Below are 19,751 nucleotides of genomic sequence, written 5' to 3'. Positions count from 1 at the left end.
TATCCCACTTTCAAAAGGATTGAGGGAAGAACCTAGGATTGGCTGCCTTTGGCTGAAATGGCATCTAGGGTGGGAAAGGTATTCCAGGGGCTCCTGCCTGTGTCCCTCTTTCTCACACATTTGCTCGGCTGACACATTGAGGCCTGCTCTGAAGCCCTTCTGGGGCTCTGAAGCTAAAGTCAAGGGTGAGCCCTGTCTCCTAGAAGTATCAAGCTGCCTATGGGTCATCCTTACCTGACTCATAGCTCCCTCCCTGGTAGGGACAGTATGGTGGGTAAAGCCTTATCTCCCATCATGGCACTCATGCTCTGCCGATGTGGGAACCCATTCTGAGTCCTTTTGCCTTCTCATCTTGTCTGAACCTCCTACTACGACAACAAAGGCTCTAGCCCTGGCCAGCTATCCTCATCACTATCACAGCTTCCTTCACAACCTAGCGCCTCCACAAACATCCTGGCAAATACAACAAGAGCCCATTGCCACCCTCATACCAGCCAACCTCCAGAAATTCCAGAGCAACTAGAGTGCTTTTTCTAACAAATACTACCCAGATACCTGGCTGCACAATGTATGTGCCATGATTGCTTCCTACGATGCAACCTGTTTTACACAAAGAAAGCAGTACACGTTGGAGTGAATTATCTTGGTGAAATAACTGCAGAACTACATAGACCTGGAGCTTTGAAGGGCTACGATGCTGATTGTTAGCTACACGTTCAGCGGGCCTAATGCTACCAGCTATGACTTTTTTCTTCCTCTACACTACCAGATTTACCTGGCATTATTTATACATGTGTGTATATGACTTCTAACATATTGCCCTTGCTTCTCTAGAACCATGTTCCTGATGTGCCATGACTTCCTGATGGCAGGGATGAGGGGAAATGGGAAAGGGAAGGGAGGGTCTCCTATTATTCTGCACACCATATGTACTTTTTCTGATGATGAGCTCGGTTTTAACTAAGTCAAGGCTCATCCCAAATCAATCTGATATAGGATTGCCCCTGAACTGGTCAACAAACAACTTTTCAGGAAAGAAAATGTGTAGCTTGTTTTAGACAAAAAGTAGAGACTGGGAGCACTTTGGCTCCATTCTGGAGTGACATGGACGGACACGGCATCAGCAAAAATGCCAGCGACAGGTAACTCAACTTGAGGCTGCCAGGGCTCTTGCTGCTCCACCCCCTTTTATGGGCCGTCCCGATCCTCTTTATGGAACCGAGATATGCCACCCAACTAGCCATCCTGTTGCCTAAGTCCCTTCTAGCTCCCAGGTCAGAAAGAATCTGGGCCCAGGGATCCTCTCTTATTTTGGTCTGTCAGATCTTACTCTACTGGCGCCCACTCAGGGCCCTGGCCACAAAAAGCCTACCTCAAACCCAAAGACTGAAAAAAAAGATGTTTTAATAAATACAAAAATCTCTAATAATGACTCTGCTCAGCTCTGGGGCAGCAGGAATGGTGTGAGGGAACCCTTGGTGCTGAGTGAGGATAAATTAAAGAATCCCGATAAGCCAGTGGTGTTTTGTACAGAAGAAAGGAGTTAAGCTTCTGGGACAGAGGCCAAAAGAAAACAGGGCAGGAGTTTGCATGGATATGGCCTTGGTCTGACCCAGCAGTCTTTCCCCTTGTAGAACTGTGGCTCCCAGAGGTAGTGGGGGAGGAGAAGAAGCAGAACCAGAGGCACTAAAGGCACTGGGTTCCCACAGGAGAGTCAGGGTCCTCAGCACCACTCCTTCTCCCAGCTCAGGCCCATCCTCTTGGTCATGTGCTTCTGGATGCTCCCTAGGAGCGTTCAGCTTCTTTCTCCAGCTCTGGAAGGGTTCTAGTCTCAGAGGCTGCTGAAGACAGAAAGGAGTGAATGTTGAAGGAGATGGGTGGCCTGGAGGAAGACCTGGGGGCCAGGCAAAACATCTCTGTTCCAGTCCCAGAAAGGACCAAATTGTCCAAGCAAGTCAGTGTACACCACCGGCAGTGTGGTTGCTTAATTCCTCTGAGCTTCAGAAATCTCATTTGTAAAGAAATGACAAGTGAGACGCATGGAGAGGTGGGCTGGGTATGTACTCATTTCCTACCTCCATGAGGCACCCTTCCCTCCCAGCGGTCATCCAGACAGCCCACACCAGCTGTTGCCTCCTTCACTTACACCTTTGGGCTGTGCAGTGGGAACAGCATCGACTCTCCTTCCCTGAGCCGCAGGATAGTGGCAACGAACAATCTTCCCGTTCACAGTGAGGTACCCCTGCCTGGTGCAGGATGGAGAGTTACTGATACAGTGTCCTCACAGGACACTGTAGTCTTCAGCCTCTTCAGGACTCTCCCTGAGAAGGTTTTCCTACTCAAGGCCAGGCTCTACTGCCCACAAGTCCCTCACTTACCCCACATCTGCAGGTAATACAGCTCATCTCCCCAAAGGGGGGCACTGATGGGTGCCAGCTCTGATTCTCTGGGAACCACTGCCCAGCAAAGCGACACCCACGAGGCCCATCAGCCTGCATGGGGTCTCCCAGCTTGGCATGAGTCCCTGACCCTACTGGAGAAAGAAAAGACAATATGGGTCAACTCACTTCAACTTTTCTTTGAATGCCTATCACCTAGTAGTTTCTGGTTCTTGATAAGTGATAAATTTGGATGGATAGGTGGGAGATGGATGAGTGAATAAATGGGTGGATTACAGATGGAGTAGATAAATTATTATGGATGGATGGATGAATGGGTAGGTGGGTAGATGGATAGATTACAGACAGAGTGGATAGATGGTGGTGGATGGAAGGGTGGGTGGCTAGATGGATTACAGATGAAGTGGACAGATGATGAATGATGGAAGGGTAGGTAGGTGGATGGATAGATGGATGGATGGATGGATGGATGGATGGATGGATGGATGGACAGACGGACAGATGATGGATAGATGGGTGGGTAGATGGGTGAGTGGATGGATGGATGGATTACAGATGGAATGGAAAGATGATGAGTGGGTAGCTGGGTGGTTGGATGGATGAGTAGATGGATGGATGGGTAGGTAGGTAGATGAATGGATGGATGGATGGGTAGATGGATGGATGGGTAGGTAGAGGGACAGCTAGGTTGATGGGACTGGAGCCACAATCATGTCATTGCATACATGCATGTCCTTCCCACTATTTTAGGGCATTAGCTCCAGGGTGGGTATAAGCAGTGCTCAGTGAGTGAGAAGAATCTGAGAAGCTCCTTTCCATTCCCATCATGCACCCCCAAATACAGGTCAGGGCCTACCCAACCCTAACAGTGAGGCCTCAATGACCGGGCCTCTCACCTGGACACTGTTTGCAGCAGTCGGTGGGGTTGGCACGGACGGGCTGAGCACAGGCCAGGCGAGGACACTGCACCTTCTCACAGTGCACCTCTCCCGTGGCCCCCTGTTGGTGCCCATTGAGAGAGGGTGTCAAGCAGAGGGACGCACAACCTTCACACTGCTTTCTCTCCTTTCCCCACCTCAAGTCAAATATGTGTGTGGCCAGTGCTCAGAGGCTTGAGTTTGCCCTGTATATCTGAATCCAATCCTCATTGTATCTTATATGGTATGTCATATTTGCACACAGGGAAGGACTGGGGAACTTAGGGAAAGTTCAGAAATCACCGAGGGTCATGTGAGCCCAGTCAGCTGGTACAGCCAAAATTTATACCCATCAGCTTTTTATCCCTTCCTACGGGAAGCCCACTCTCAAAACCCAAGGGACTGCCCCTCACAGAACCATCCTGAGACCTCCTCACCAAGAATAGGCTTGCTCTCCAGGAAGCCTCCACCTCTATCTGCAGACCCTAGGTAGCCATACCTTGCAGGTGCAGACAGCACACTTAATTAGGCCAAAGGGGGGCACGACAGGGTGCCATCGGGTACCCGCTGCCCTCCAGCTCCGGTCGCCATCAAAATAGCAGCCTGGTAGAAAAGAGTCCCAGCAGCCATTAGGATGGTCTTACCAGCTGGGCCCACAGTCAAGCCTCAGGCCAGTCTTACACTAGCCTAAACCAAGAGCCAGTAGACACTAAAGAGGACTATCAGTTGTGCTTAGAGTCTGTGCACCTCAGCTTCCCCCATACACAGAGTCTGTTGCCCTCTTGCACCAATTCAGTGGCTTCTTTGGATCTTTCCATCCCTGGACCCACTGTCCTCACTTACCTTCTCCTGGCTCTAGATGTGGTAGGCTGGGAAGGTCTCTACTGCGTTGTTTCTCTGTGGAGACAAAGCAAGGGTGAGCAGAGAGTGGCCCCTGCTTCCCTCCCTAGAACACTCCTTTCCCATGGATCCCCCTCCACTACCTTTCCTCCCCTGCAGGACATTCACCTGGACACACGGGACAGCACTGGTCCAGTGCCTGCACCGGGTGGGGACAGCTTGGTGGTGGGCATACTACAGGATCACAGATCACTGTTCGTCTCTGTAGAGAGGGGCCAAGGTTTTGAAGGTGTGTTGGGCCCCTTGCCCCAGACCTTGTAGCCAACTGTACCTTACCCAGACATCCTACCTGGCAGGTGCAGAGAGAGCAGAGTGGGTCATAGTTGGGTGCCCAGCGAGCCCCGTGGGGACGCTGCTGCCCCTCGAAGAAACATGTGTTAGGATCTCGGGGCCTCCCAGAGCTGCCATGTTTGGCTGGTACTGGGGCTTCGGGGCCAGGCCCAGCAGGCAGAATGGGTGACATAGCTGCCTCTCCATTTGAAGACAAGGGCATCCGCACTCCTTCTGAGGCCAGGCGCAGGCCTCCCACCTCACACTGACTGGCAATGTGCACCTGGGCAGAGAGGAAAACTGAGGCTGGCTGGGGTTCTCCTTCATGTCTCTATCAACCACTGTTGGCTGTTGACAGGAGTGCCCAGGAGGAGACTACTCCCTTCAGGACTCATCCCAGCTGCAAGCCAGGGTGGTGGGCTGCCATGTAGCTTCATGTTTATCACTGACAAGAATTTAATACTACCATCTTAGGAATCAGAGCGCACAAGCAGCTGCACCATCCGCACATACCTGACCACGTAATTCTCCTCTGGGGCTATTCTTGGTGGTGATCAGCAGGGAGGCAGTGCCCTGTGCCAGGTGCCGCAGCAGCACAGGCTCCAGATCCTTTACCACACCCTGAGCCTGCAGACAGACCAATATGGAGTAGAAACAAGGTACTTCAGGGTTTTTATATCATTTTATTTATGTGTTAGCATTTTGCCTGGTGTCCATAGAGGCCAGAAGAGAGCACTGGAGTTATAATTGGAGTTACAGGTGGTTATGAGCTACCAAGTGGGTGCTGGGTACTGAACCTGGGTCCTCCAGAAGAGCAGCCACACTACCAAGCCACCTCTCCAGCCCCACAAGGCACTTTAGCACAAAGCCCACAGTCTCCAGTTTTCAGGTAAAGAATCAGACACAAGAGATTAAGGCCTTTTCACAATGGAGAGCAGATCTAAGGCTAGGCCTCTCTGACTGCAAGTCTATAGCAGCCCACACCACTTAAGAGGATGTGGTTCATCCCACCTACTTCTTTAGTGGCTTGGGACCTCTATCCTGGGACAGAGAACACAAAAGAAAATGCATAGTAAAGGCTGGGTCAGACAGACACCTCCAGCCATGCCTGCTCTGTAATACCAGGCCACTTGCTCTCCCTATCACAACCACAGGTCCACACAGCCCTTCAAGCTAAAAAAGCAGAAAATTTCCAAGATTCCTCCTATCTCTATGCCCTTACCTCTGAGCCATAGAATCCCTTCAGCAGCCGCTGGGGTCCTGGCATCCCAGGAGGCCCGAGGAGGTGAGCAGTGACAGTCCCTTGCTCTGAGCCACCAAGCCCAGCCAATAGAACCTCATAGTGTAAGTGACAATGTGTATCCAAGGAGAGCCAGGCATGCCCTGCTGCCTGACTCCGCACAGGGGGCAGCACTAGTGCTCCTGCCAGAGGCACAGGCAATCCTAAATCCAAACAGATGAGAGATGACACATGAGACTGTGCTCTTATCTCATCCTACCCTGTAACAGACCTAGGGCCTGGGGAACAGCAAGCCTTAGATTCCTTGCACAATGGCAACAGGGAAGGTTGGCTGGCAGCATCACCTTATGCATCCCCACCTCTCTAAATGCCAAGCAGAGATCAGACAGAGCAAGACACACAAGGCTCTGGCTCTCTGGCTAATTCGTTAGATGCTTGGATGTCAGGTCAGAGGACACAGAAGGGCAGGTAGACTCTGAGGCACTCACTGTCATAGCGGGCACTGTGCCCACTGTAGCATAGGGCAGTCACATGCCCCCGAAGCTCTCCATCTGGGAAGTCCTTGGTACCAATATTCAGGAACAGCTCATTCTGTAGCAGCATGTGAGCCCCTCGGGCACCCAGCCCAGAGCACATACCCACAGCCTAGGGGTCAAAGAAAGATGAGCCCTCTCACTTTCAGATCCCAAGGGCATTTTATGTTTTATGCCTCCACTATACACATATTCTTCCTCATTTCAATACTGCTGGACAAGAACTTTGTAGGACAAGTGTCAAGGCCCTCTTCTGCCATGCCGCCACGTCCTAGACACACCACAACCCTTGAAGAGTTACTCATCTGTGAGTCTTTACTTCTCATCTATCAAAGGGTACTGGGAAAGGCAAAAGATACATAAAGAATGCAACCACATTCTGACATGCCTGACAGAAAGACCCCAAAAGTAGCAATAGTTCTATCTCACGGGCTATTGCACTATTCCTGTGAATGGTGTTTACTATTTAACTACAAGCTTACTGAGAACAAGGGTTCCAGCCTAATGTTTACTAAAACGTGTCAAATGAATAAAGGACTCATTGAGAGAACCCACGAGTATGTGAACGGTACTACACACCCCTACTCAACCAACCTGGCTTCCCGCAGCCCATGTATTGGCAGCCCTGGCACAACTCTGCCTGGAGCCCTCACCATGTGTCCTCCCAGCTGGAGTCCAGCCATGTGGCACAGGACAGTGCGCTGGTTCTTCCGCTGAGGCTTGGTCTCCAGTGTCATGGCCACCACCTCGCTACCTGTACCTACCACTTGCACCTGGTGGGCAGGGTTGGGGGAAGGCAATTGGATTGCCAGCCAAGACCTAAGGCCTTTCCCAGTGCAGGTCAAGGCCCTGCCCCACTGGCCTCCCTGCGTCCTACAGCTGTTGCCTCTTACCTGATAAATAAGGGAGCCATTTCCTAGCAGTATGAAGCTGGCTGAGCCAGCGGCACCCGTCTGGACTGGGATCAGGGCATCAGCCCCACAAAGTACACTTTGAAGGACTGCAGGGGACAAGACAGGTGGCAGCAGGCTTGCCCACACCCAGACCCCCAAGAACTCTCCCATATCTGTTTTGGCCTCTTCTTTAGCACACATCTGTGCCTCTGAACTATGTGTACCCACAGTGCCAGCCCCACCCCTCCTCACCATCACAGCTCTGCCTGGTAGTAATGTATCCGCTGATGCGTAGCTCTGGCCCACTTGCCTGCTCTAGGACCATCTGCAGCTCCCCCAGCACCAACCAGCCCATCTCTTGGTCTGTAAGGCTGGGCAGCACCTCAGCAAAACCTGGCTCCTGTAAACAGAGCAGAGCACGGTGGGCAACAGCAAGAGGTCAAAGTAGCGGCAAGATGCAGGCCTTCCCTTACCTGAGCTGAGGTGTTGGCCTGGAGCTCTCGAAGTGGCTGCCCCTCGTGGAGAATTTGAAGCTTCAAGGGAACCTGAGCTAGTCCTGCAAGCACTGCATATGTGAACATTTCTGAAAGGTGAGCGCCCTCCCTAATGCCCTCACGTACATCTTCCCCATCACTCACCTCCCAGCAGACCCCGGAAGAGCAGCAAAAAATGTAAGGAATCTTCTGTGTCACTGAGAGTGAGCAGGGCTATGCCCCCCACACCCCACTGCTGTGGGTCTTCCAGGGTCAGGATGGCACTGAAGGTCTCTGGGGAGTGGAGGACCATGACAGTCATAAGAAAATCCTCTCTTCAGTCCACCCACCCCTAGGCTATTGAAGGCTCAGCTCTTGACATCTAAAAACTTCTCACTCCCCCTACCCGCAGCGAGAGCACCCTGCCAAATGAGAGGCCCCCAGACTTCTCCTGAAGGGTGGGTGGGTGTCACAAGGGCTACACGCAGCTGCTCTGCTCTCAGGAGCCTCACAGACGGTCGAGGTACTGCCCGCCATACCCCACAGACCTAGAGGGAAGAAAATCTACCGTAATTATGTGGGACAAGCCAGCTAACAGACCCAGACCTAATGAGGAAAGAGTATGGAAGGGAGACCCCAGACCCTCCTAAGAAGTACCCAGAAGCCTTGATTTTAAGTCCTGGCTTACCACTTACTAGCCAAATGACCTTGAACAAATCACATTCTGCTATTCTGAGCCTCAGTTCCCTCCTCTGTAAAATGGGCACCATAATGTCAGGGCCTTTCTCCCACTGGGCTGTTGTGAGAACCAAAGGAGGCGATGCAAAGCATGCTCTCAGCAAGTGCCCATTTTGGATAAGCACTCTTAAATGGCATCATCTCACCAGGCCATCCTGGGTGGGGGCTGCAGGGTGTTCAAACAGGATGTTGCCTGTGGGATCTGTGAACCGAACCCTGCTGGGACGGTCCAGCCTGTGAAGAGAGGTCCAGTGAGACTGGATCTATAACCTACAGACTCCTCTTTCTTTACTACTCCTAGTCCTTTCCCGGGTCTCACCGCTGGTAGGAGATAGAGAAGCGTAAACTTGAACGCAGCAGAGAGACTCGAGCACGAGCTACCGCCTGCGACCTCGGTCCTGTCAGCAGCGCCACGAAGTCTTCGAGAAGAGAAGATGGCCTGAGCACTGTCAAGCCTTGCCGCGGTACTGAAACTCCATCAGGCCCACCTCCATCCCAGCCTACCCGTGTGGCCATCAGCACGTGTCCGCTCCCCAACGCCGGGTTCCCCCCGATCGCTGTAACTGCGATGCTCTGGGTCTCTTGGATACTCGAAGACCAGGCCAGCGGGCTGTGGATCCAAATTGCTGCGCTCTGCATCCGGAGTAAGAAATAAGACCGCTGGTTTCAGCAAGGTACCAGGAGGACCAGTCCTCCTCTGCGATCCAAGCCGCACAGGACCTACTGTTAGAGCCTTCCACCCTCCCTAACTCGGGGCACAGCGGGCCTCACCCTGCGGGCAGGTCTGGCAGCAGTGTCCTGGCAGCTGGCGCGGCTGCCTGCAGGCCAGGGTGGGGCACTGAGGTTTGATGTTCTTGCAGCTGACCCTGCCAGGGCCCCTCCCACGGCGAGCCCACTGAGGCTGACGGCAGAGAACATAGGAAAATTAAGGGAATGCAACCATCAGACTCCAGGGTTAGGTACTCTGCTAGAGTCAGTCAGCCCTGCCTGCTATTTACAAGTTACATGGCCCTGGACAAGTTTCTTAACTTCTCTGAGCCTTGGCGTCCCTGTCTGCAAAGTAGAGCTAATAATGCCATTTATCTAGCAAGGCTGTAACGGGAGGGTGAAAGTTGGCTAAAAGCCAGTCACATTGTGGGTGATCAATAACTGTCAACACCGCAGACTTGAAAGGGGTTTCCTCCGATTTGCGGACCAGCCTTCCCCTGAGCATCTCCAAGACTACTACGGCTTAGGACGCCAGCGTTCCGCTACCCTCTAGGGTAGGGCGGGCAGCTGCGGTATCCACTCACCGCTTCACAGGCGCACAGCACGCAGCGCATCACCCCAAAAGGCTCCCCCAGGTCCGGGTGCCACGTCTCGTCCAAGGCATAGACCTTCCCGCCGAAGGAGCAGCCTGCGGGGACGGGCTTGGCTGGCGGCCGCTGTCCGGTTGCTCGTGCCGTAATGCCTGCTCCGGGCTCTGCCCGCCAGGCCCTTGGTCCCTTGGCACCGCGCACCTCGCCGCCTCTGCTTTCCCCTCCCACCCTCCCGCTGCGCGAAGCCACCTGCGCCCGGGGCCCCTCTCCCTGTGGATGTAGACTTGCCCGGAGCCAGACACCCCTCCCGCGCCTCCCCCTGGCGCCCACCTACCTGCCGCTCCCCGGACAGGCAGCGGCTCCTTCTCGGAACGGATGGGCAGTGAGGGGGGCTCAGGGCCAGTGCCACCGGCCGGCCGCGAGCCGAGCAGCAGCAACCCGAGGAGCAGCCGCGGGGCCGGCGGGGCCGGGAGGCTCGGCATGACGCGGAGCAGACAGCTGGGGAGGCGGGCGGGAGGAGGGAGCAGGAGAGGGAGTAGGGCCGGACCGGAGGCGGGCCGGCAGGAGGGGGCCGGGGCCAGGAGGGGGGCAGTGGCGAGGGGCTCGTCTCGCAGTCGCCTAGTCCGCTCCCGGCCGGGCGGGGCGGGAGAGAGCGGGCGGAGGGGCGCTGACCCGGGCCGTACTCCACTCTAGTGCCCTAGGCGCCGGCTCTGGCCCGTTTTATGCCCGCGCCAGGCGTCCCGGCCCGAGGCCTCCTCTTCAGCAAACGGGGCGCGGCGGCGGCTCCACAAGGAGCCCGGCTGAGCCCGGGGGTCCGGCCCAGCAGCAGCGGCCGGATCGCGAGTGGGGGAGGGGGACAGGCTGGGACCCGGCAGGGGAGGAGGGAGGAACTGGAGGAGGGGGGAGCGGAGTGGGTAGGGGGAAGGGAGGAACCAGGGGGCGCAAAGAGGGGGAGGAGAGGCGGGCCTCGACACCCCCACACACACTCCTTGCGGCCACCCCTGGAGGTGGTGTCCATCCCAAGACCGGAGCCTCAGGCTAGTGAAGGGCAGAGGCTGAGCCAGTCTCGGGCCTGTACCAGTCTTGAGCTGGATGGGCCGCTGGAGGATGAGGACTTGTCTTTGAAAAGGACACTGATCTTCCTCTACCTAGGACCCGCAGCATCCCCCCTTCCTTTCATTCTGGCTGTATTCCTATTTCCCTTCCAAGGTCTCTCCTCTTTCCTCAGTTCCCAGGACAGGGACCTAGCCTGTGCTTCCCAAAATCCAGCAGTGCTTCCCCCTGAGTGAAATCATAATCCTCCACCACCCCGACCTGTTCTCAAATCCATCCAACTGTCACCTCTGGCTCTTTCACTTCATCCAAGGGATGATCCTCTTCCTCTCCAGCTCAGTCCCCACCTCCTCTGTCCTGCTTTTCTAGACATGCCTCCCCATCCTCTCCCACCCCCACCATCCCAGCACCAGGCTCCCTAATCTTAGGAGGCATCTCTTATTCAACTGGAGAATTCCGGGATCGGGGCCATACTCCGAAGTAGATAGTCAGTCCATCCTCAGAGGAGGTGCGGGAGAAAGCCTGAGTTAGAACAAGGGAGAGAGGACAGGGTCAGACCATAAGGTCCCTAGGGACAGAGACTGTGGGGAGACAGGGACTGAGGAGATAGCACAGGAGCTAGAGCTAGGGCCAAAGGAAGAAAGAAAGGAGCCAGCAAAGAGGTATTTGTGGGGGAGGCTCGGCAGCTGTCTTTCCTAACAGGAACAGATGGGCCTGGTTATTTCTCTTGTCACATGTATAGGACTGGAAGAGGGCCATTGAGCAATCAAGGGCAGGCTTGCCCACAGAGCTGAGGGGGTTAGCGCTCCAGGTCCCTGTACCCCAGTAGAAAGACATGCACCTGAACCCAGTCAATCTGTCTGTCTGTCTTTTTTTAAACAGGTTCTCATTATGTAGCCCTGGCTCACTAGGTAGACCAGGCTAGCCTCAAACTCACCAAGATCCACTTGCTTCTGCTTCCCAAGTGCTGATATTAAAGACATGCTCTGGGCTCAGTCTTAACCTTCCCTTCACTCCCCAGGTCCCACATATTGTCAATACTCTTTTTCCTACAGCATGACCATTCTCTGATATAGGCAATACCTACATTGCCAGTTGGAAAGGGGAAATGCCAGGAAAGACACTCCTCTGGAGCAGCGGATATGGCAAGAAAGCCAAAATGCCATCAGATTTCAGCAGCAGGTATACTGTTTGGGGAAAAGAAATTTGGAGAGCCAGGAACTGAGACTTCATCAATCTAAAATAAGACTTCTCATTCCAGGGACAAGTGTATTCTGCCAGGTTTCTCCTGGACTAACCCTTTTTTGCCTCTCCCTCAGTCATTGAAGAACCCAGGTTCTCATGTCCCCAAGACAGGAGACAGCTCCCGCTATACAAATCCTCTCTAGACTGTGTGTGGGTGGAGGAACTGGGCTCCATTCATGGACCACGGTCCAGCCGTGGGCTCTAGTCCCATTAGATCCGACAAGAAATCGTCATTTCCGGGCCTTCACCAGGGCTTGGTGGCTCTCTGCTCTCTGATTGGGCGGAAGTGTCCTGGGCAGGCTTGTGACCCTACTACAGAGGAGGGGTTGTACCCCAACCAGTACCTTCCTACCTACCTGCTCCCCAGAGTGCTGCCTGCTGTGCACCTGGGTCCTGAAGCCCTTCTCCACTCGGTGAGTGGCAAACACCTTTTGGGGTTAAGTGAGGGTATGGTATGAAGAACAAAAAAGAACCAGGCTCTTAGCTGGGGGAGGGGCAAGCAAACTGGGACCTACAGGCACTGACCTTTGTCAAGAAGAGTGGAGCCTTCCCAGAATGGGAGGAGCGGGACAAAGCAGGGAAAGGGGGTTGGGTAACTGGTTTATGAGGGACTATTCACAGACTCAGTAGAATTCACCATAGGTCTGGCTGCTTTAGGGCCACGAGAGAATAAAAAAAGAGGTGCGTGTAGACCTAGAGAACTTTGTCCTAAGAACATAATCCTAATTCCCATCCTCAGATGGCCATTCTTGTTAGTTTAAGGTTCTGAATCCTGGGACTGGGAAGCTGGGCCAGGTGAGCCAAGGCACAAGAAGAGGGTAATGGGGGCGGCGGGGGGTGGGGGGGAATGTATGTTGACAGACCTCAGGAGATCCCAATATTGAATCAGGTGCAGTCTCTTTGCTCAACTTGTGAAAAGTTAGGGTCCCGGGAAGGGATCTGGAGGGGCGGGGAGGCAGCTGCAGCTGCAGTAAACACACCGGCAGTGTCTAAGGTGAAATAAGCCATGTGAGGTAGGTACCGTCTTGCTCCTTAAGTGCCTCCCAGGCCACTTGCCTCAGGAAGAAAGTCCTAGTTCTATCAGCCCATCGATTTGAGTAACGGAGCATTTCGGAACTTGAAAATCCAAAGAAAATTCCCGGATTTTATTTGTGAGGCAAAAAGGGAAAGAATGAGAAGCAAGTGTCTCTTTTAATTTCTGCCTCTGGTGGTCTTATATCTTTACCCAATCTCCTGCCTCAGCCCCACTCCCAACACTGTAGCTGTTCCTCAGAAACATGTGCTCACCTGCCACTTTCTCTTCTTGGCCTGATGACCCATTCTCCAGACTTAACAACATCCCCTTCTCTGTTCTCTCCCAGCTAACAACCAATGGTGCTCAGAATTTGAGCCCACTTAAGATGGGTATGTCTTGTTGCTCTCAGCAGGGCAGCAATCAGTAGATGGGGCACCAAGATCTTATCAGAGTCATTGAAGAGCCCTTACAAAGAGGAGGCACTATATGCCTCAGTCACAAGAAAACATGGGAGCAGTTGGAACACGAACAGCTCTGCCCTAGCTGGCCAGCAGCTCTGGGTCTCGAAGCACGTGCTTACCAGTGCCAGACAGTCTTTTCCTTGAAACCTGATGAAAGATTCACTATTTCTGTCATTTTCAGGAGAGATTCCTTGGCCCACCCGTCCCCCACCCCACTCTGTGCAGAAGTGCAAAAGCTCAAGCCGTCTCCATGGCCCCAGGAAAGATTCAGGGGAGAGGCCCCATACAGGGAGCCACTCCAGTCAGACACCCTGGCCAGAATGGAGCTGACTGGTAAGGCTACGTGAGGGGCAAGGGATAAGTTCAAGAGTGGCTTGGCAGCGGGGGAGGTGGACAGAGGGCTGGGAGACCCAGTTTCCAGAGAAATAGTGTCTGTCTGGATAGCAGACCCCTGGATTTCAGGTCTGGCCCCCAATGGGGATCCCATAGTCACCACCTGAGAATGAGTTTCTCCTTATCAACCCTTCAACCTCACCTCTCCTCATCTAAGATTTGCTCCTGGTGGCCATGCTTCTCCTCACCGCAAGACTAACTCTGTCCAGCCCAGTTCCTCCTGCCTGTGACCCCAGACTCCTAAATAAACTGCTTCATGACTCCCACCTCCTCCACAGCCGTCTGGTGAGCAACCCCAAGCCCTGTGCTTTCTATCCACTTAAGTGAGTTAAGGAACTCAGGCCTTCAGTTCATCTCCCTCTAGTTTTGTCTTTGGAAAGACCACCATGTCTTAACCCTGGCAAGGGCTATGCTTTGCATTAGTCTCTCAGAAGCTCTAATGTGAGCATGGTGCTAAAGAAGGCCACCCCAGTCACGGGCCTCCATCCTGACCTCTATGTCAGCTCTTTCCTCCTGCCCCCATCTATCTTAACAGAGCCAGTGTCCTGACGTCAACCCTTTGTCTACCCCTGTCCTGCTGCCTGCTGTGGACTTCAGCCTGGGAGAATGGAAAACCCAGACGGTAAGAAGCTCCTGGACACCTGTAAGGTCTACACTAAGACAGGATGCTTGCCTTAAGTCTGAGGCCAGCCTAGGATGTTCCAGGCTAGGCTGGACCACAGAGTGAGACCTCATCTCAAAAAAAGAGAGAGAGAGAAGAGAAGAGAGAGAGAGAGAGAGAGAGAGAGAGAGAGAGAGGGAGAAAATCTGTTCCATGGCCTTCCCTAAATCCTGTTATTGTCAGATCCCTCCTGCTCTCCATCGTCTTGAAAATTCTTCAATTCCTAAAAGTCTTACTTTCAGGTTTGCCACCTTATCCCAAGTTACATTTACTGATGATGAGATCTTGAAAAAAACAATGACAAATTTCTGACCTATCAAATAGGATGGGCATGGTGGCTTTAACTTCGTGCCTTTAATCTCATCACTCAGGAGGAAATGGCAAACAGATCTCTGTGAGTTCAGGGCCAAGGCCAGTCAGGAATGAGACACTATCTCCAACGTGTGTGTGTGTGTGTGTGTGTGTGTGTGTGTGTGTGTGTGTGTGCACGCATATATCTGTATATATGTATATTTGTATATATATATACTCATATATATGAGATAGTATATATATGCATGCTAAAAAGATTTGAAACTGAATATTATAAAAAGTTGGTTAGAAGCCTTTCATGTCTATACCTTTGACCTATTCTTATCCTTGTTCAATCTTTTCTTTTTAATAATGTGTTTATATATATGGCAGCACATGGTATATAGAGGTCAGAGTCATCAAGATTGACCACAAGCACCTTTACCCGCTGAGCCATTTCAAGGACTCTTCAACTAACTTTCTTTCTTCCTTTCTTTCTTTCTTTCTCTTTTTTCCTTCCTTCTTTTCTTTCCTTTCTTTCTTCTTCATCTTCTCCTTCCTTCTTCTCCTTCTGCCTCCTTCTCCTCCTCTTCCTCTTCCTCTTCCTCCTCCTCCTTTGGTTTTTCAAGTCAGGGTGTCTTTATGTCTAGCCCTGGCTATCCTAGAACTTGCTCTATAAACCAGACTGGCTTCAAACTCAGAGATCCGTCTGCGTCTGCCTACCAAGTACTGGGATCAAAGATGTGCACCATCACTGCCCAGCTTCTCAGCCTTCTTAAGTTGGCAAGAAATCTGATCTTCTATCCACAGGTGACATAAAGCAGAAAGTGACACTACATTAAGGCAAAATCAAGATTCAAATCCTTGCTGGGCATAGTGACACAAACCAGAAATCCTAGCAGCTCGGAGAGTGGGCCAGAAAGATGAGAAGCTCCAGGCTAGCCTGGGCTATATAATGAGACTCTGTCTCAAAAAAATAAGCAACAGCAGCAAAAGCAAGCCAGATGGCACATGCCTGTACTATGTAGAATGCCCTTTCTTTTCAAGTCTCCTAGGGGTCCTGGGTAAGGAAAAGGAATGAGTCATATAAATTATAGCTCTAGCTCTGTGTTTGTAACAAGGTTTAACTATGTATTCCAGACTGGCCTTGAGCTTGTGATCCTCCTGTCTCAGCCCCACAAGTTCTGGGATTACAGGCATGTGCCATCATATCCAGCTGTGTCATTTGTTAAGGCCCTTCCCTTCATCTCCACGGTCATGGTGACAGTTTTGTTGCTACATTTAACTTAAATATGCTGTGGGCAACAGTTGTGTATCAGAAAGAATAGGACTGTAAGGCTGCAACAAGGTGGGGTGACTTTCTAAGAGTCCATGCAAGACCAGGCTACACTGATGGACACTGGAGTCGCTGAAGCAGAGGCCAATGACCAGTTATTAGGAGACTGTGAAGGCATTCCTGTGATGGGTGGGACCCTCATCCTGTCCAGCTCTCAGCTCCTCTGATTCATCCTGCTGGCTACTCCTATGGGCTCCCCACCCATTCTTAGCACGTTTTTTGAAGCAGCCCACTTTTTCTTTCCCAGGAACAGAGCAAGGCACAGGACATTCTAGGGGCAGTGTCCCTTCTACTGGAGGGAGTGATGGCAGCACGAGGACAGTTGGAACCCTCCTGCCTCTCAGTCCTCCTGGGACAGCTTTCTGGGCAGGTTCGTCTCCTCTTGGGGGCCCTGCAGGGCCTCCTAGGAACCCAGGTAAGACCCCAGACCTACAGAAACTACCCTCTTACTCAGTTCCTCTAAAGACCTGGGGGAAGACAAGGGAATTTTAGGTGCCTTCAGTGTACGGAAGCTGGCCTATAAGGAGTGATTCTTCTCAGCCATACTACCTGGGTACTGGCATATCCATCTCTGCCATTTAAGGCCCTTCCCTTCATCTCCACAGTTATGGTGACAGTTTTGTTGCTACATTTAACTTAAATATGCTGTGGGCAACAGTTCTGTATCAGAAAGAATAGGACTGCAAAGCTGCAACAAGGTGGGGTGACTTTCTAAGAGTCCATGCAAGACCAGGCTACACTGATGGACACTGGAGTCGCATAAATCTTTTCTCCTTAGTCAGAAGAGGCCCGATACCTGGGCCTACTCACTGGCCTCAGGCCCATCCTCTGCCCTCAGTTCCCTCCACAGGGCAGGACCAAAGCTCACAAGGACCCCAATGCCCTCTTCTGGACCTTGCAACACCTGCTTCGGGGAAAGGTGCGCTTCCTGCTGCTGGTAGAAGGTCCCACCCTCTGTGTCAGACGGACCCTGCCCACCACAGCTGTCCCAAGCAGTACTTCCCAACTCCTCACACTAAACAAGTTCCCAAACAGGACTTCTGGATTGTTGGAGACAAACTTCAGTGTCATAGCCAGAACTACTGGCCCTGGACTTCTGAACAGGCTTCAAGGATTCAAAGCCAAGATTATTCCTGGTCAGCTAAATCAAACCTCCAGGTCCCCAGACCAAATCCCTGGATACCTGAACGGGACACATGGACCTGTGAATGCAACTCGTGGTCTCTTTGCTGGAACCTCACTTCAGACCCTGAAAGCCCCAGACATTGTGCCAGGAGCTTTCAACAAAGGCTCCCTGGCACTCAACCTCCAGGGTGGACTTCCTCCTTCTCCAAACCTTGCTCCTGATGGACACACACTCTTTCCTCCTTCACCTACCTTGCCCACCCACGGGTCTCCACCCCAGCTCCACCCCCTGTTTCCTGACCCTTTCACCACCATGCCTAACTCTACTGGCCCTCATCCAGTCGCAATGTACCCTCATTCCAGGAATTTGTCTCAGGAAGCTTAAGGTGCACCAGCACAGTGAGCATCTGCAGCGTCTCTCAGGGACAAGCTTCCCCCAGGAAGCCTCTGAGGGGCAGCTGCACTAGATTCCTGCTTTCACCTCAAAGGCCCTGGGAAAGGGACACACAGGACAGGACATTGTAAAATTTTAGGAGCTTTTTTTTTTTTTTTTAAACCTATCAGCAATATCATCAGAGCAGCTAGCTATCTTTGGTCTATTTTCTGTATAAATTTGAAAATCACTAATTCTCTATATGTGCTTTCATACATTAAGTCTGCAAATGCCTAGACTGGTCTAACCTTTTAACCCAGGTAGAGATTAACACTGTATCAGAAAACAAGAGGTAAGTTTCCTTTACTTCAAGTTTAACCACCACCACCACCACCCTCACAACCCCCACCCCACCCCCAACCCCCCACCCCCCAGTGTCCTCATTTCCTTCACTGTAATTCTCAGTGAGACTGTTTGGTCCTCAGGAGACACTGCTCTTGACAAAGGGTTAGCAGGTTATCTCTTAGAAAGGCTGTCCCTACTTTAGAGACAAAACTGAGCCTGGAAGAGAATAAACGAGAGTACCCAAAAGCCAATTAAAAATCAAGGGACCAATGTTCTTCACCCTTCACAGGGACAATAGATCTCCTGGACCCTACCTCCCAAGAAAGCTAACAGGAAGCTCGGGTAACTCCACACCCCAGGTAAGGCTGTGTAGACGTTCAGTAAAGCCTAGACTCGGATGTGGCAGCTGAGCAAACAGCTAAGAACAGCAGCAGCTCAGCAGGAGCTTACGCAGGCCTGGGCTCCTGCTTCCCTCCTGTGGAGGTCAGGCGGAAGTGCAGGAAGTGGCAAGAGTCAGGCTCCATAGCTCACACAGCAGGACAAGCACAGACAAGTAGAAGGCTTTTTCTAATTTCCACAAATGCATCTAAAAGACAGCCCTGTGTGAGCACCATGAACTCTACTGGGAACCCCCAAAATGAAGGCAGACTTATCAGTTTTTTTTTTTCAAGTAAACCTGAGTCTCTGCTTTGGTGGTGCTAGAGGTTTATATTGCAAAGAACAAAAACTTTATATTGCCAAGGGTCAACCTGCTATGGCCAGGGTCTTTTGAGGAGACTAGTAAGAACTTTTTCCCTCTCTTCTGTCCCAAAGTAAAGGAGGAAAGCTACCATGTAGGCAGAGAAGACAGGATCTCACAGTTCCAAACACTGACACACACACACACACAAAAGGGAAAGGTATTCTTCACACAGGCAGTAGATGCCCCAGGATCTCCCCCACAACTCTGAATGGTTGGTATTATCCATATCTGTTTTACACATGAAGACACCGAAGCCAAGTGGGCTTCCCAATAGTCACATAACCTTCAAGTAGAAAAAAACACTCCAGTCAAGAGTCTCAGCCCACCCATCTACCTGGTGTGGTACACTGCCTGGCATGTCCTTCAGTGAGTCTATTTAATGCAGAGACTTCCAAGTCCTTGGAGAGTACATACAGTCTTAAGGAGCTGAGAAGACCAGAACTTGTGGGAATGACAAATCAGACAGCGCCAGGTGTCTGCATGGGCAGAACCTAACGAAGGGATCAACAGATGCACATAGCTAAAAAATGTTATCAGAATCTCAGTGTCAGTTTTTACATGACAGAGTCCTTCGCTTACTAATTCTAGGATAAGTATAATTTGTAATTTACTGTAACACTAAAGGAGGCTAAATTTAACATTTACAAAGGAATTTGGGGCCAGTGAGAAGGCTCAATAGGTGACTGCTTATTGTGCAAGTCTGCCGTGAGTCTGATGCCTGGAACCCACAGAAAAGGCAAGAACCAACTCCTAAAAGTTGTCTTCCACCTCATCATGCACACCATTACGTGCCAACTCCCACAATTGCACATCCACATCACAAATACACACAAATAAAATTTAAGTTAAAAAAAAAAAAGCTGGACATAATGGCACATGCCTGTAAACCCAGCACTTCAGCTACATTTAGAGTTTGAGTACAGACTAGATTACAAAAGACTCTGTCTCAAAATTTAATTTTTATGGCAGGGACATAGCTCAGTGGTAGAGTTCTTAGCTAGCAAGCACAAGGCCTGGGTTCAATCCTCTCAGCACAAAACCAAAACAAAC

The 19,751-nt window shown here is 51.7% G+C and overlaps 2 protein-coding genes across 13 annotated transcripts; one reads left to right on the top strand and one right to left on the bottom strand.

The window, feature by feature from the left end:
• Window positions 1–1,384: 1,384 nt before the first annotated feature.
• On the bottom strand, window positions 1,385–10,280 carry Chrd (chordin). 4 transcript variants are annotated; one of them, XM_034515728.2, is made up of 23 exons: window positions 9,996–10,280; window positions 9,656–9,825; window positions 9,135–9,264; window positions 8,868–8,996; window positions 8,683–8,782; window positions 8,510–8,597; window positions 8,032–8,173; window positions 7,791–7,919; window positions 7,626–7,708; window positions 7,405–7,552; window positions 7,153–7,259; window positions 6,913–7,032; window positions 6,215–6,371; window positions 5,709–5,929; window positions 5,000–5,113; window positions 4,506–4,769; window positions 4,325–4,418; window positions 4,160–4,213; window positions 3,816–3,919; window positions 3,296–3,398; window positions 2,379–2,533; window positions 2,147–2,246; window positions 1,385–1,838 (listed from the first exon to the last, which is right to left on the bottom strand). In XM_034515728.2, the coding sequence occupies exons 1-23, from the start codon at window positions 10,141–10,143 to the stop codon at window positions 1,786–1,788; spliced, it is 2,913 nt and encodes a 970-aa protein (XP_034371619.1). In that variant the 5' UTR covers window positions 10,144–10,280; the 3' UTR covers window positions 1,385–1,785. The 4 variants fall into 4 exon arrangements, with proteins under 4 accessions (XP_034371619.1, XP_034371616.1, XP_034371617.1 ...); XM_034515725.2 differs by having other exon boundaries at window positions 1,385–1,841; window positions 9,656–9,759; XM_034515726.2 differs by having other exon boundaries at window positions 9,656–9,759.
• A 325-nt stretch (window positions 10,281–10,605) lies between these two features.
• Thpo (thrombopoietin) lies at window positions 10,606–18,015 on the top strand. 9 transcript variants are annotated; one of them, XM_076942708.1, is made up of 8 exons: window positions 10,910–11,896; window positions 12,211–12,372; window positions 13,617–13,768; window positions 13,986–14,113; window positions 14,364–14,450; window positions 15,414–15,590; window positions 16,364–16,531; window positions 16,955–18,012. In XM_076942708.1, the coding sequence occupies exons 3-8, from the start codon at window positions 13,756–13,758 to the stop codon at window positions 17,624–17,626; spliced, it is 1,245 nt and encodes a 414-aa protein (XP_076798823.1). In that variant the 5' UTR covers window positions 10,910–11,896; window positions 12,211–12,372; window positions 13,617–13,755; the 3' UTR covers window positions 17,627–18,012. The 9 variants fall into 9 exon arrangements, with proteins under 9 accessions (XP_076798820.1, XP_076798819.1, XP_076798818.1 ...); XM_076942705.1 differs by lacking the exon at window positions 12,211–12,372 and having other exon boundaries at window positions 10,606–11,896; window positions 16,936–17,599; XM_076942704.1 differs by lacking the exon at window positions 12,211–12,372 and having other exon boundaries at window positions 10,607–11,896; window positions 16,967–18,015.
• The last annotated feature ends 1,736 nt before the right edge of the window (window positions 18,016–19,751 follow it).

The sequence above is a fragment of the Arvicanthis niloticus genome, chromosome 12 (assembly GCF_011762505.2).
Source record: "Arvicanthis niloticus isolate mArvNil1 chromosome 12, mArvNil1.pat.X, whole genome shotgun sequence".
Lineage (NCBI taxonomy): Eukaryota > Metazoa > Chordata > Mammalia > Rodentia > Muridae > Arvicanthis > Arvicanthis niloticus.
This window is presented reverse-complemented; position numbering and strand designations above follow the sequence as displayed.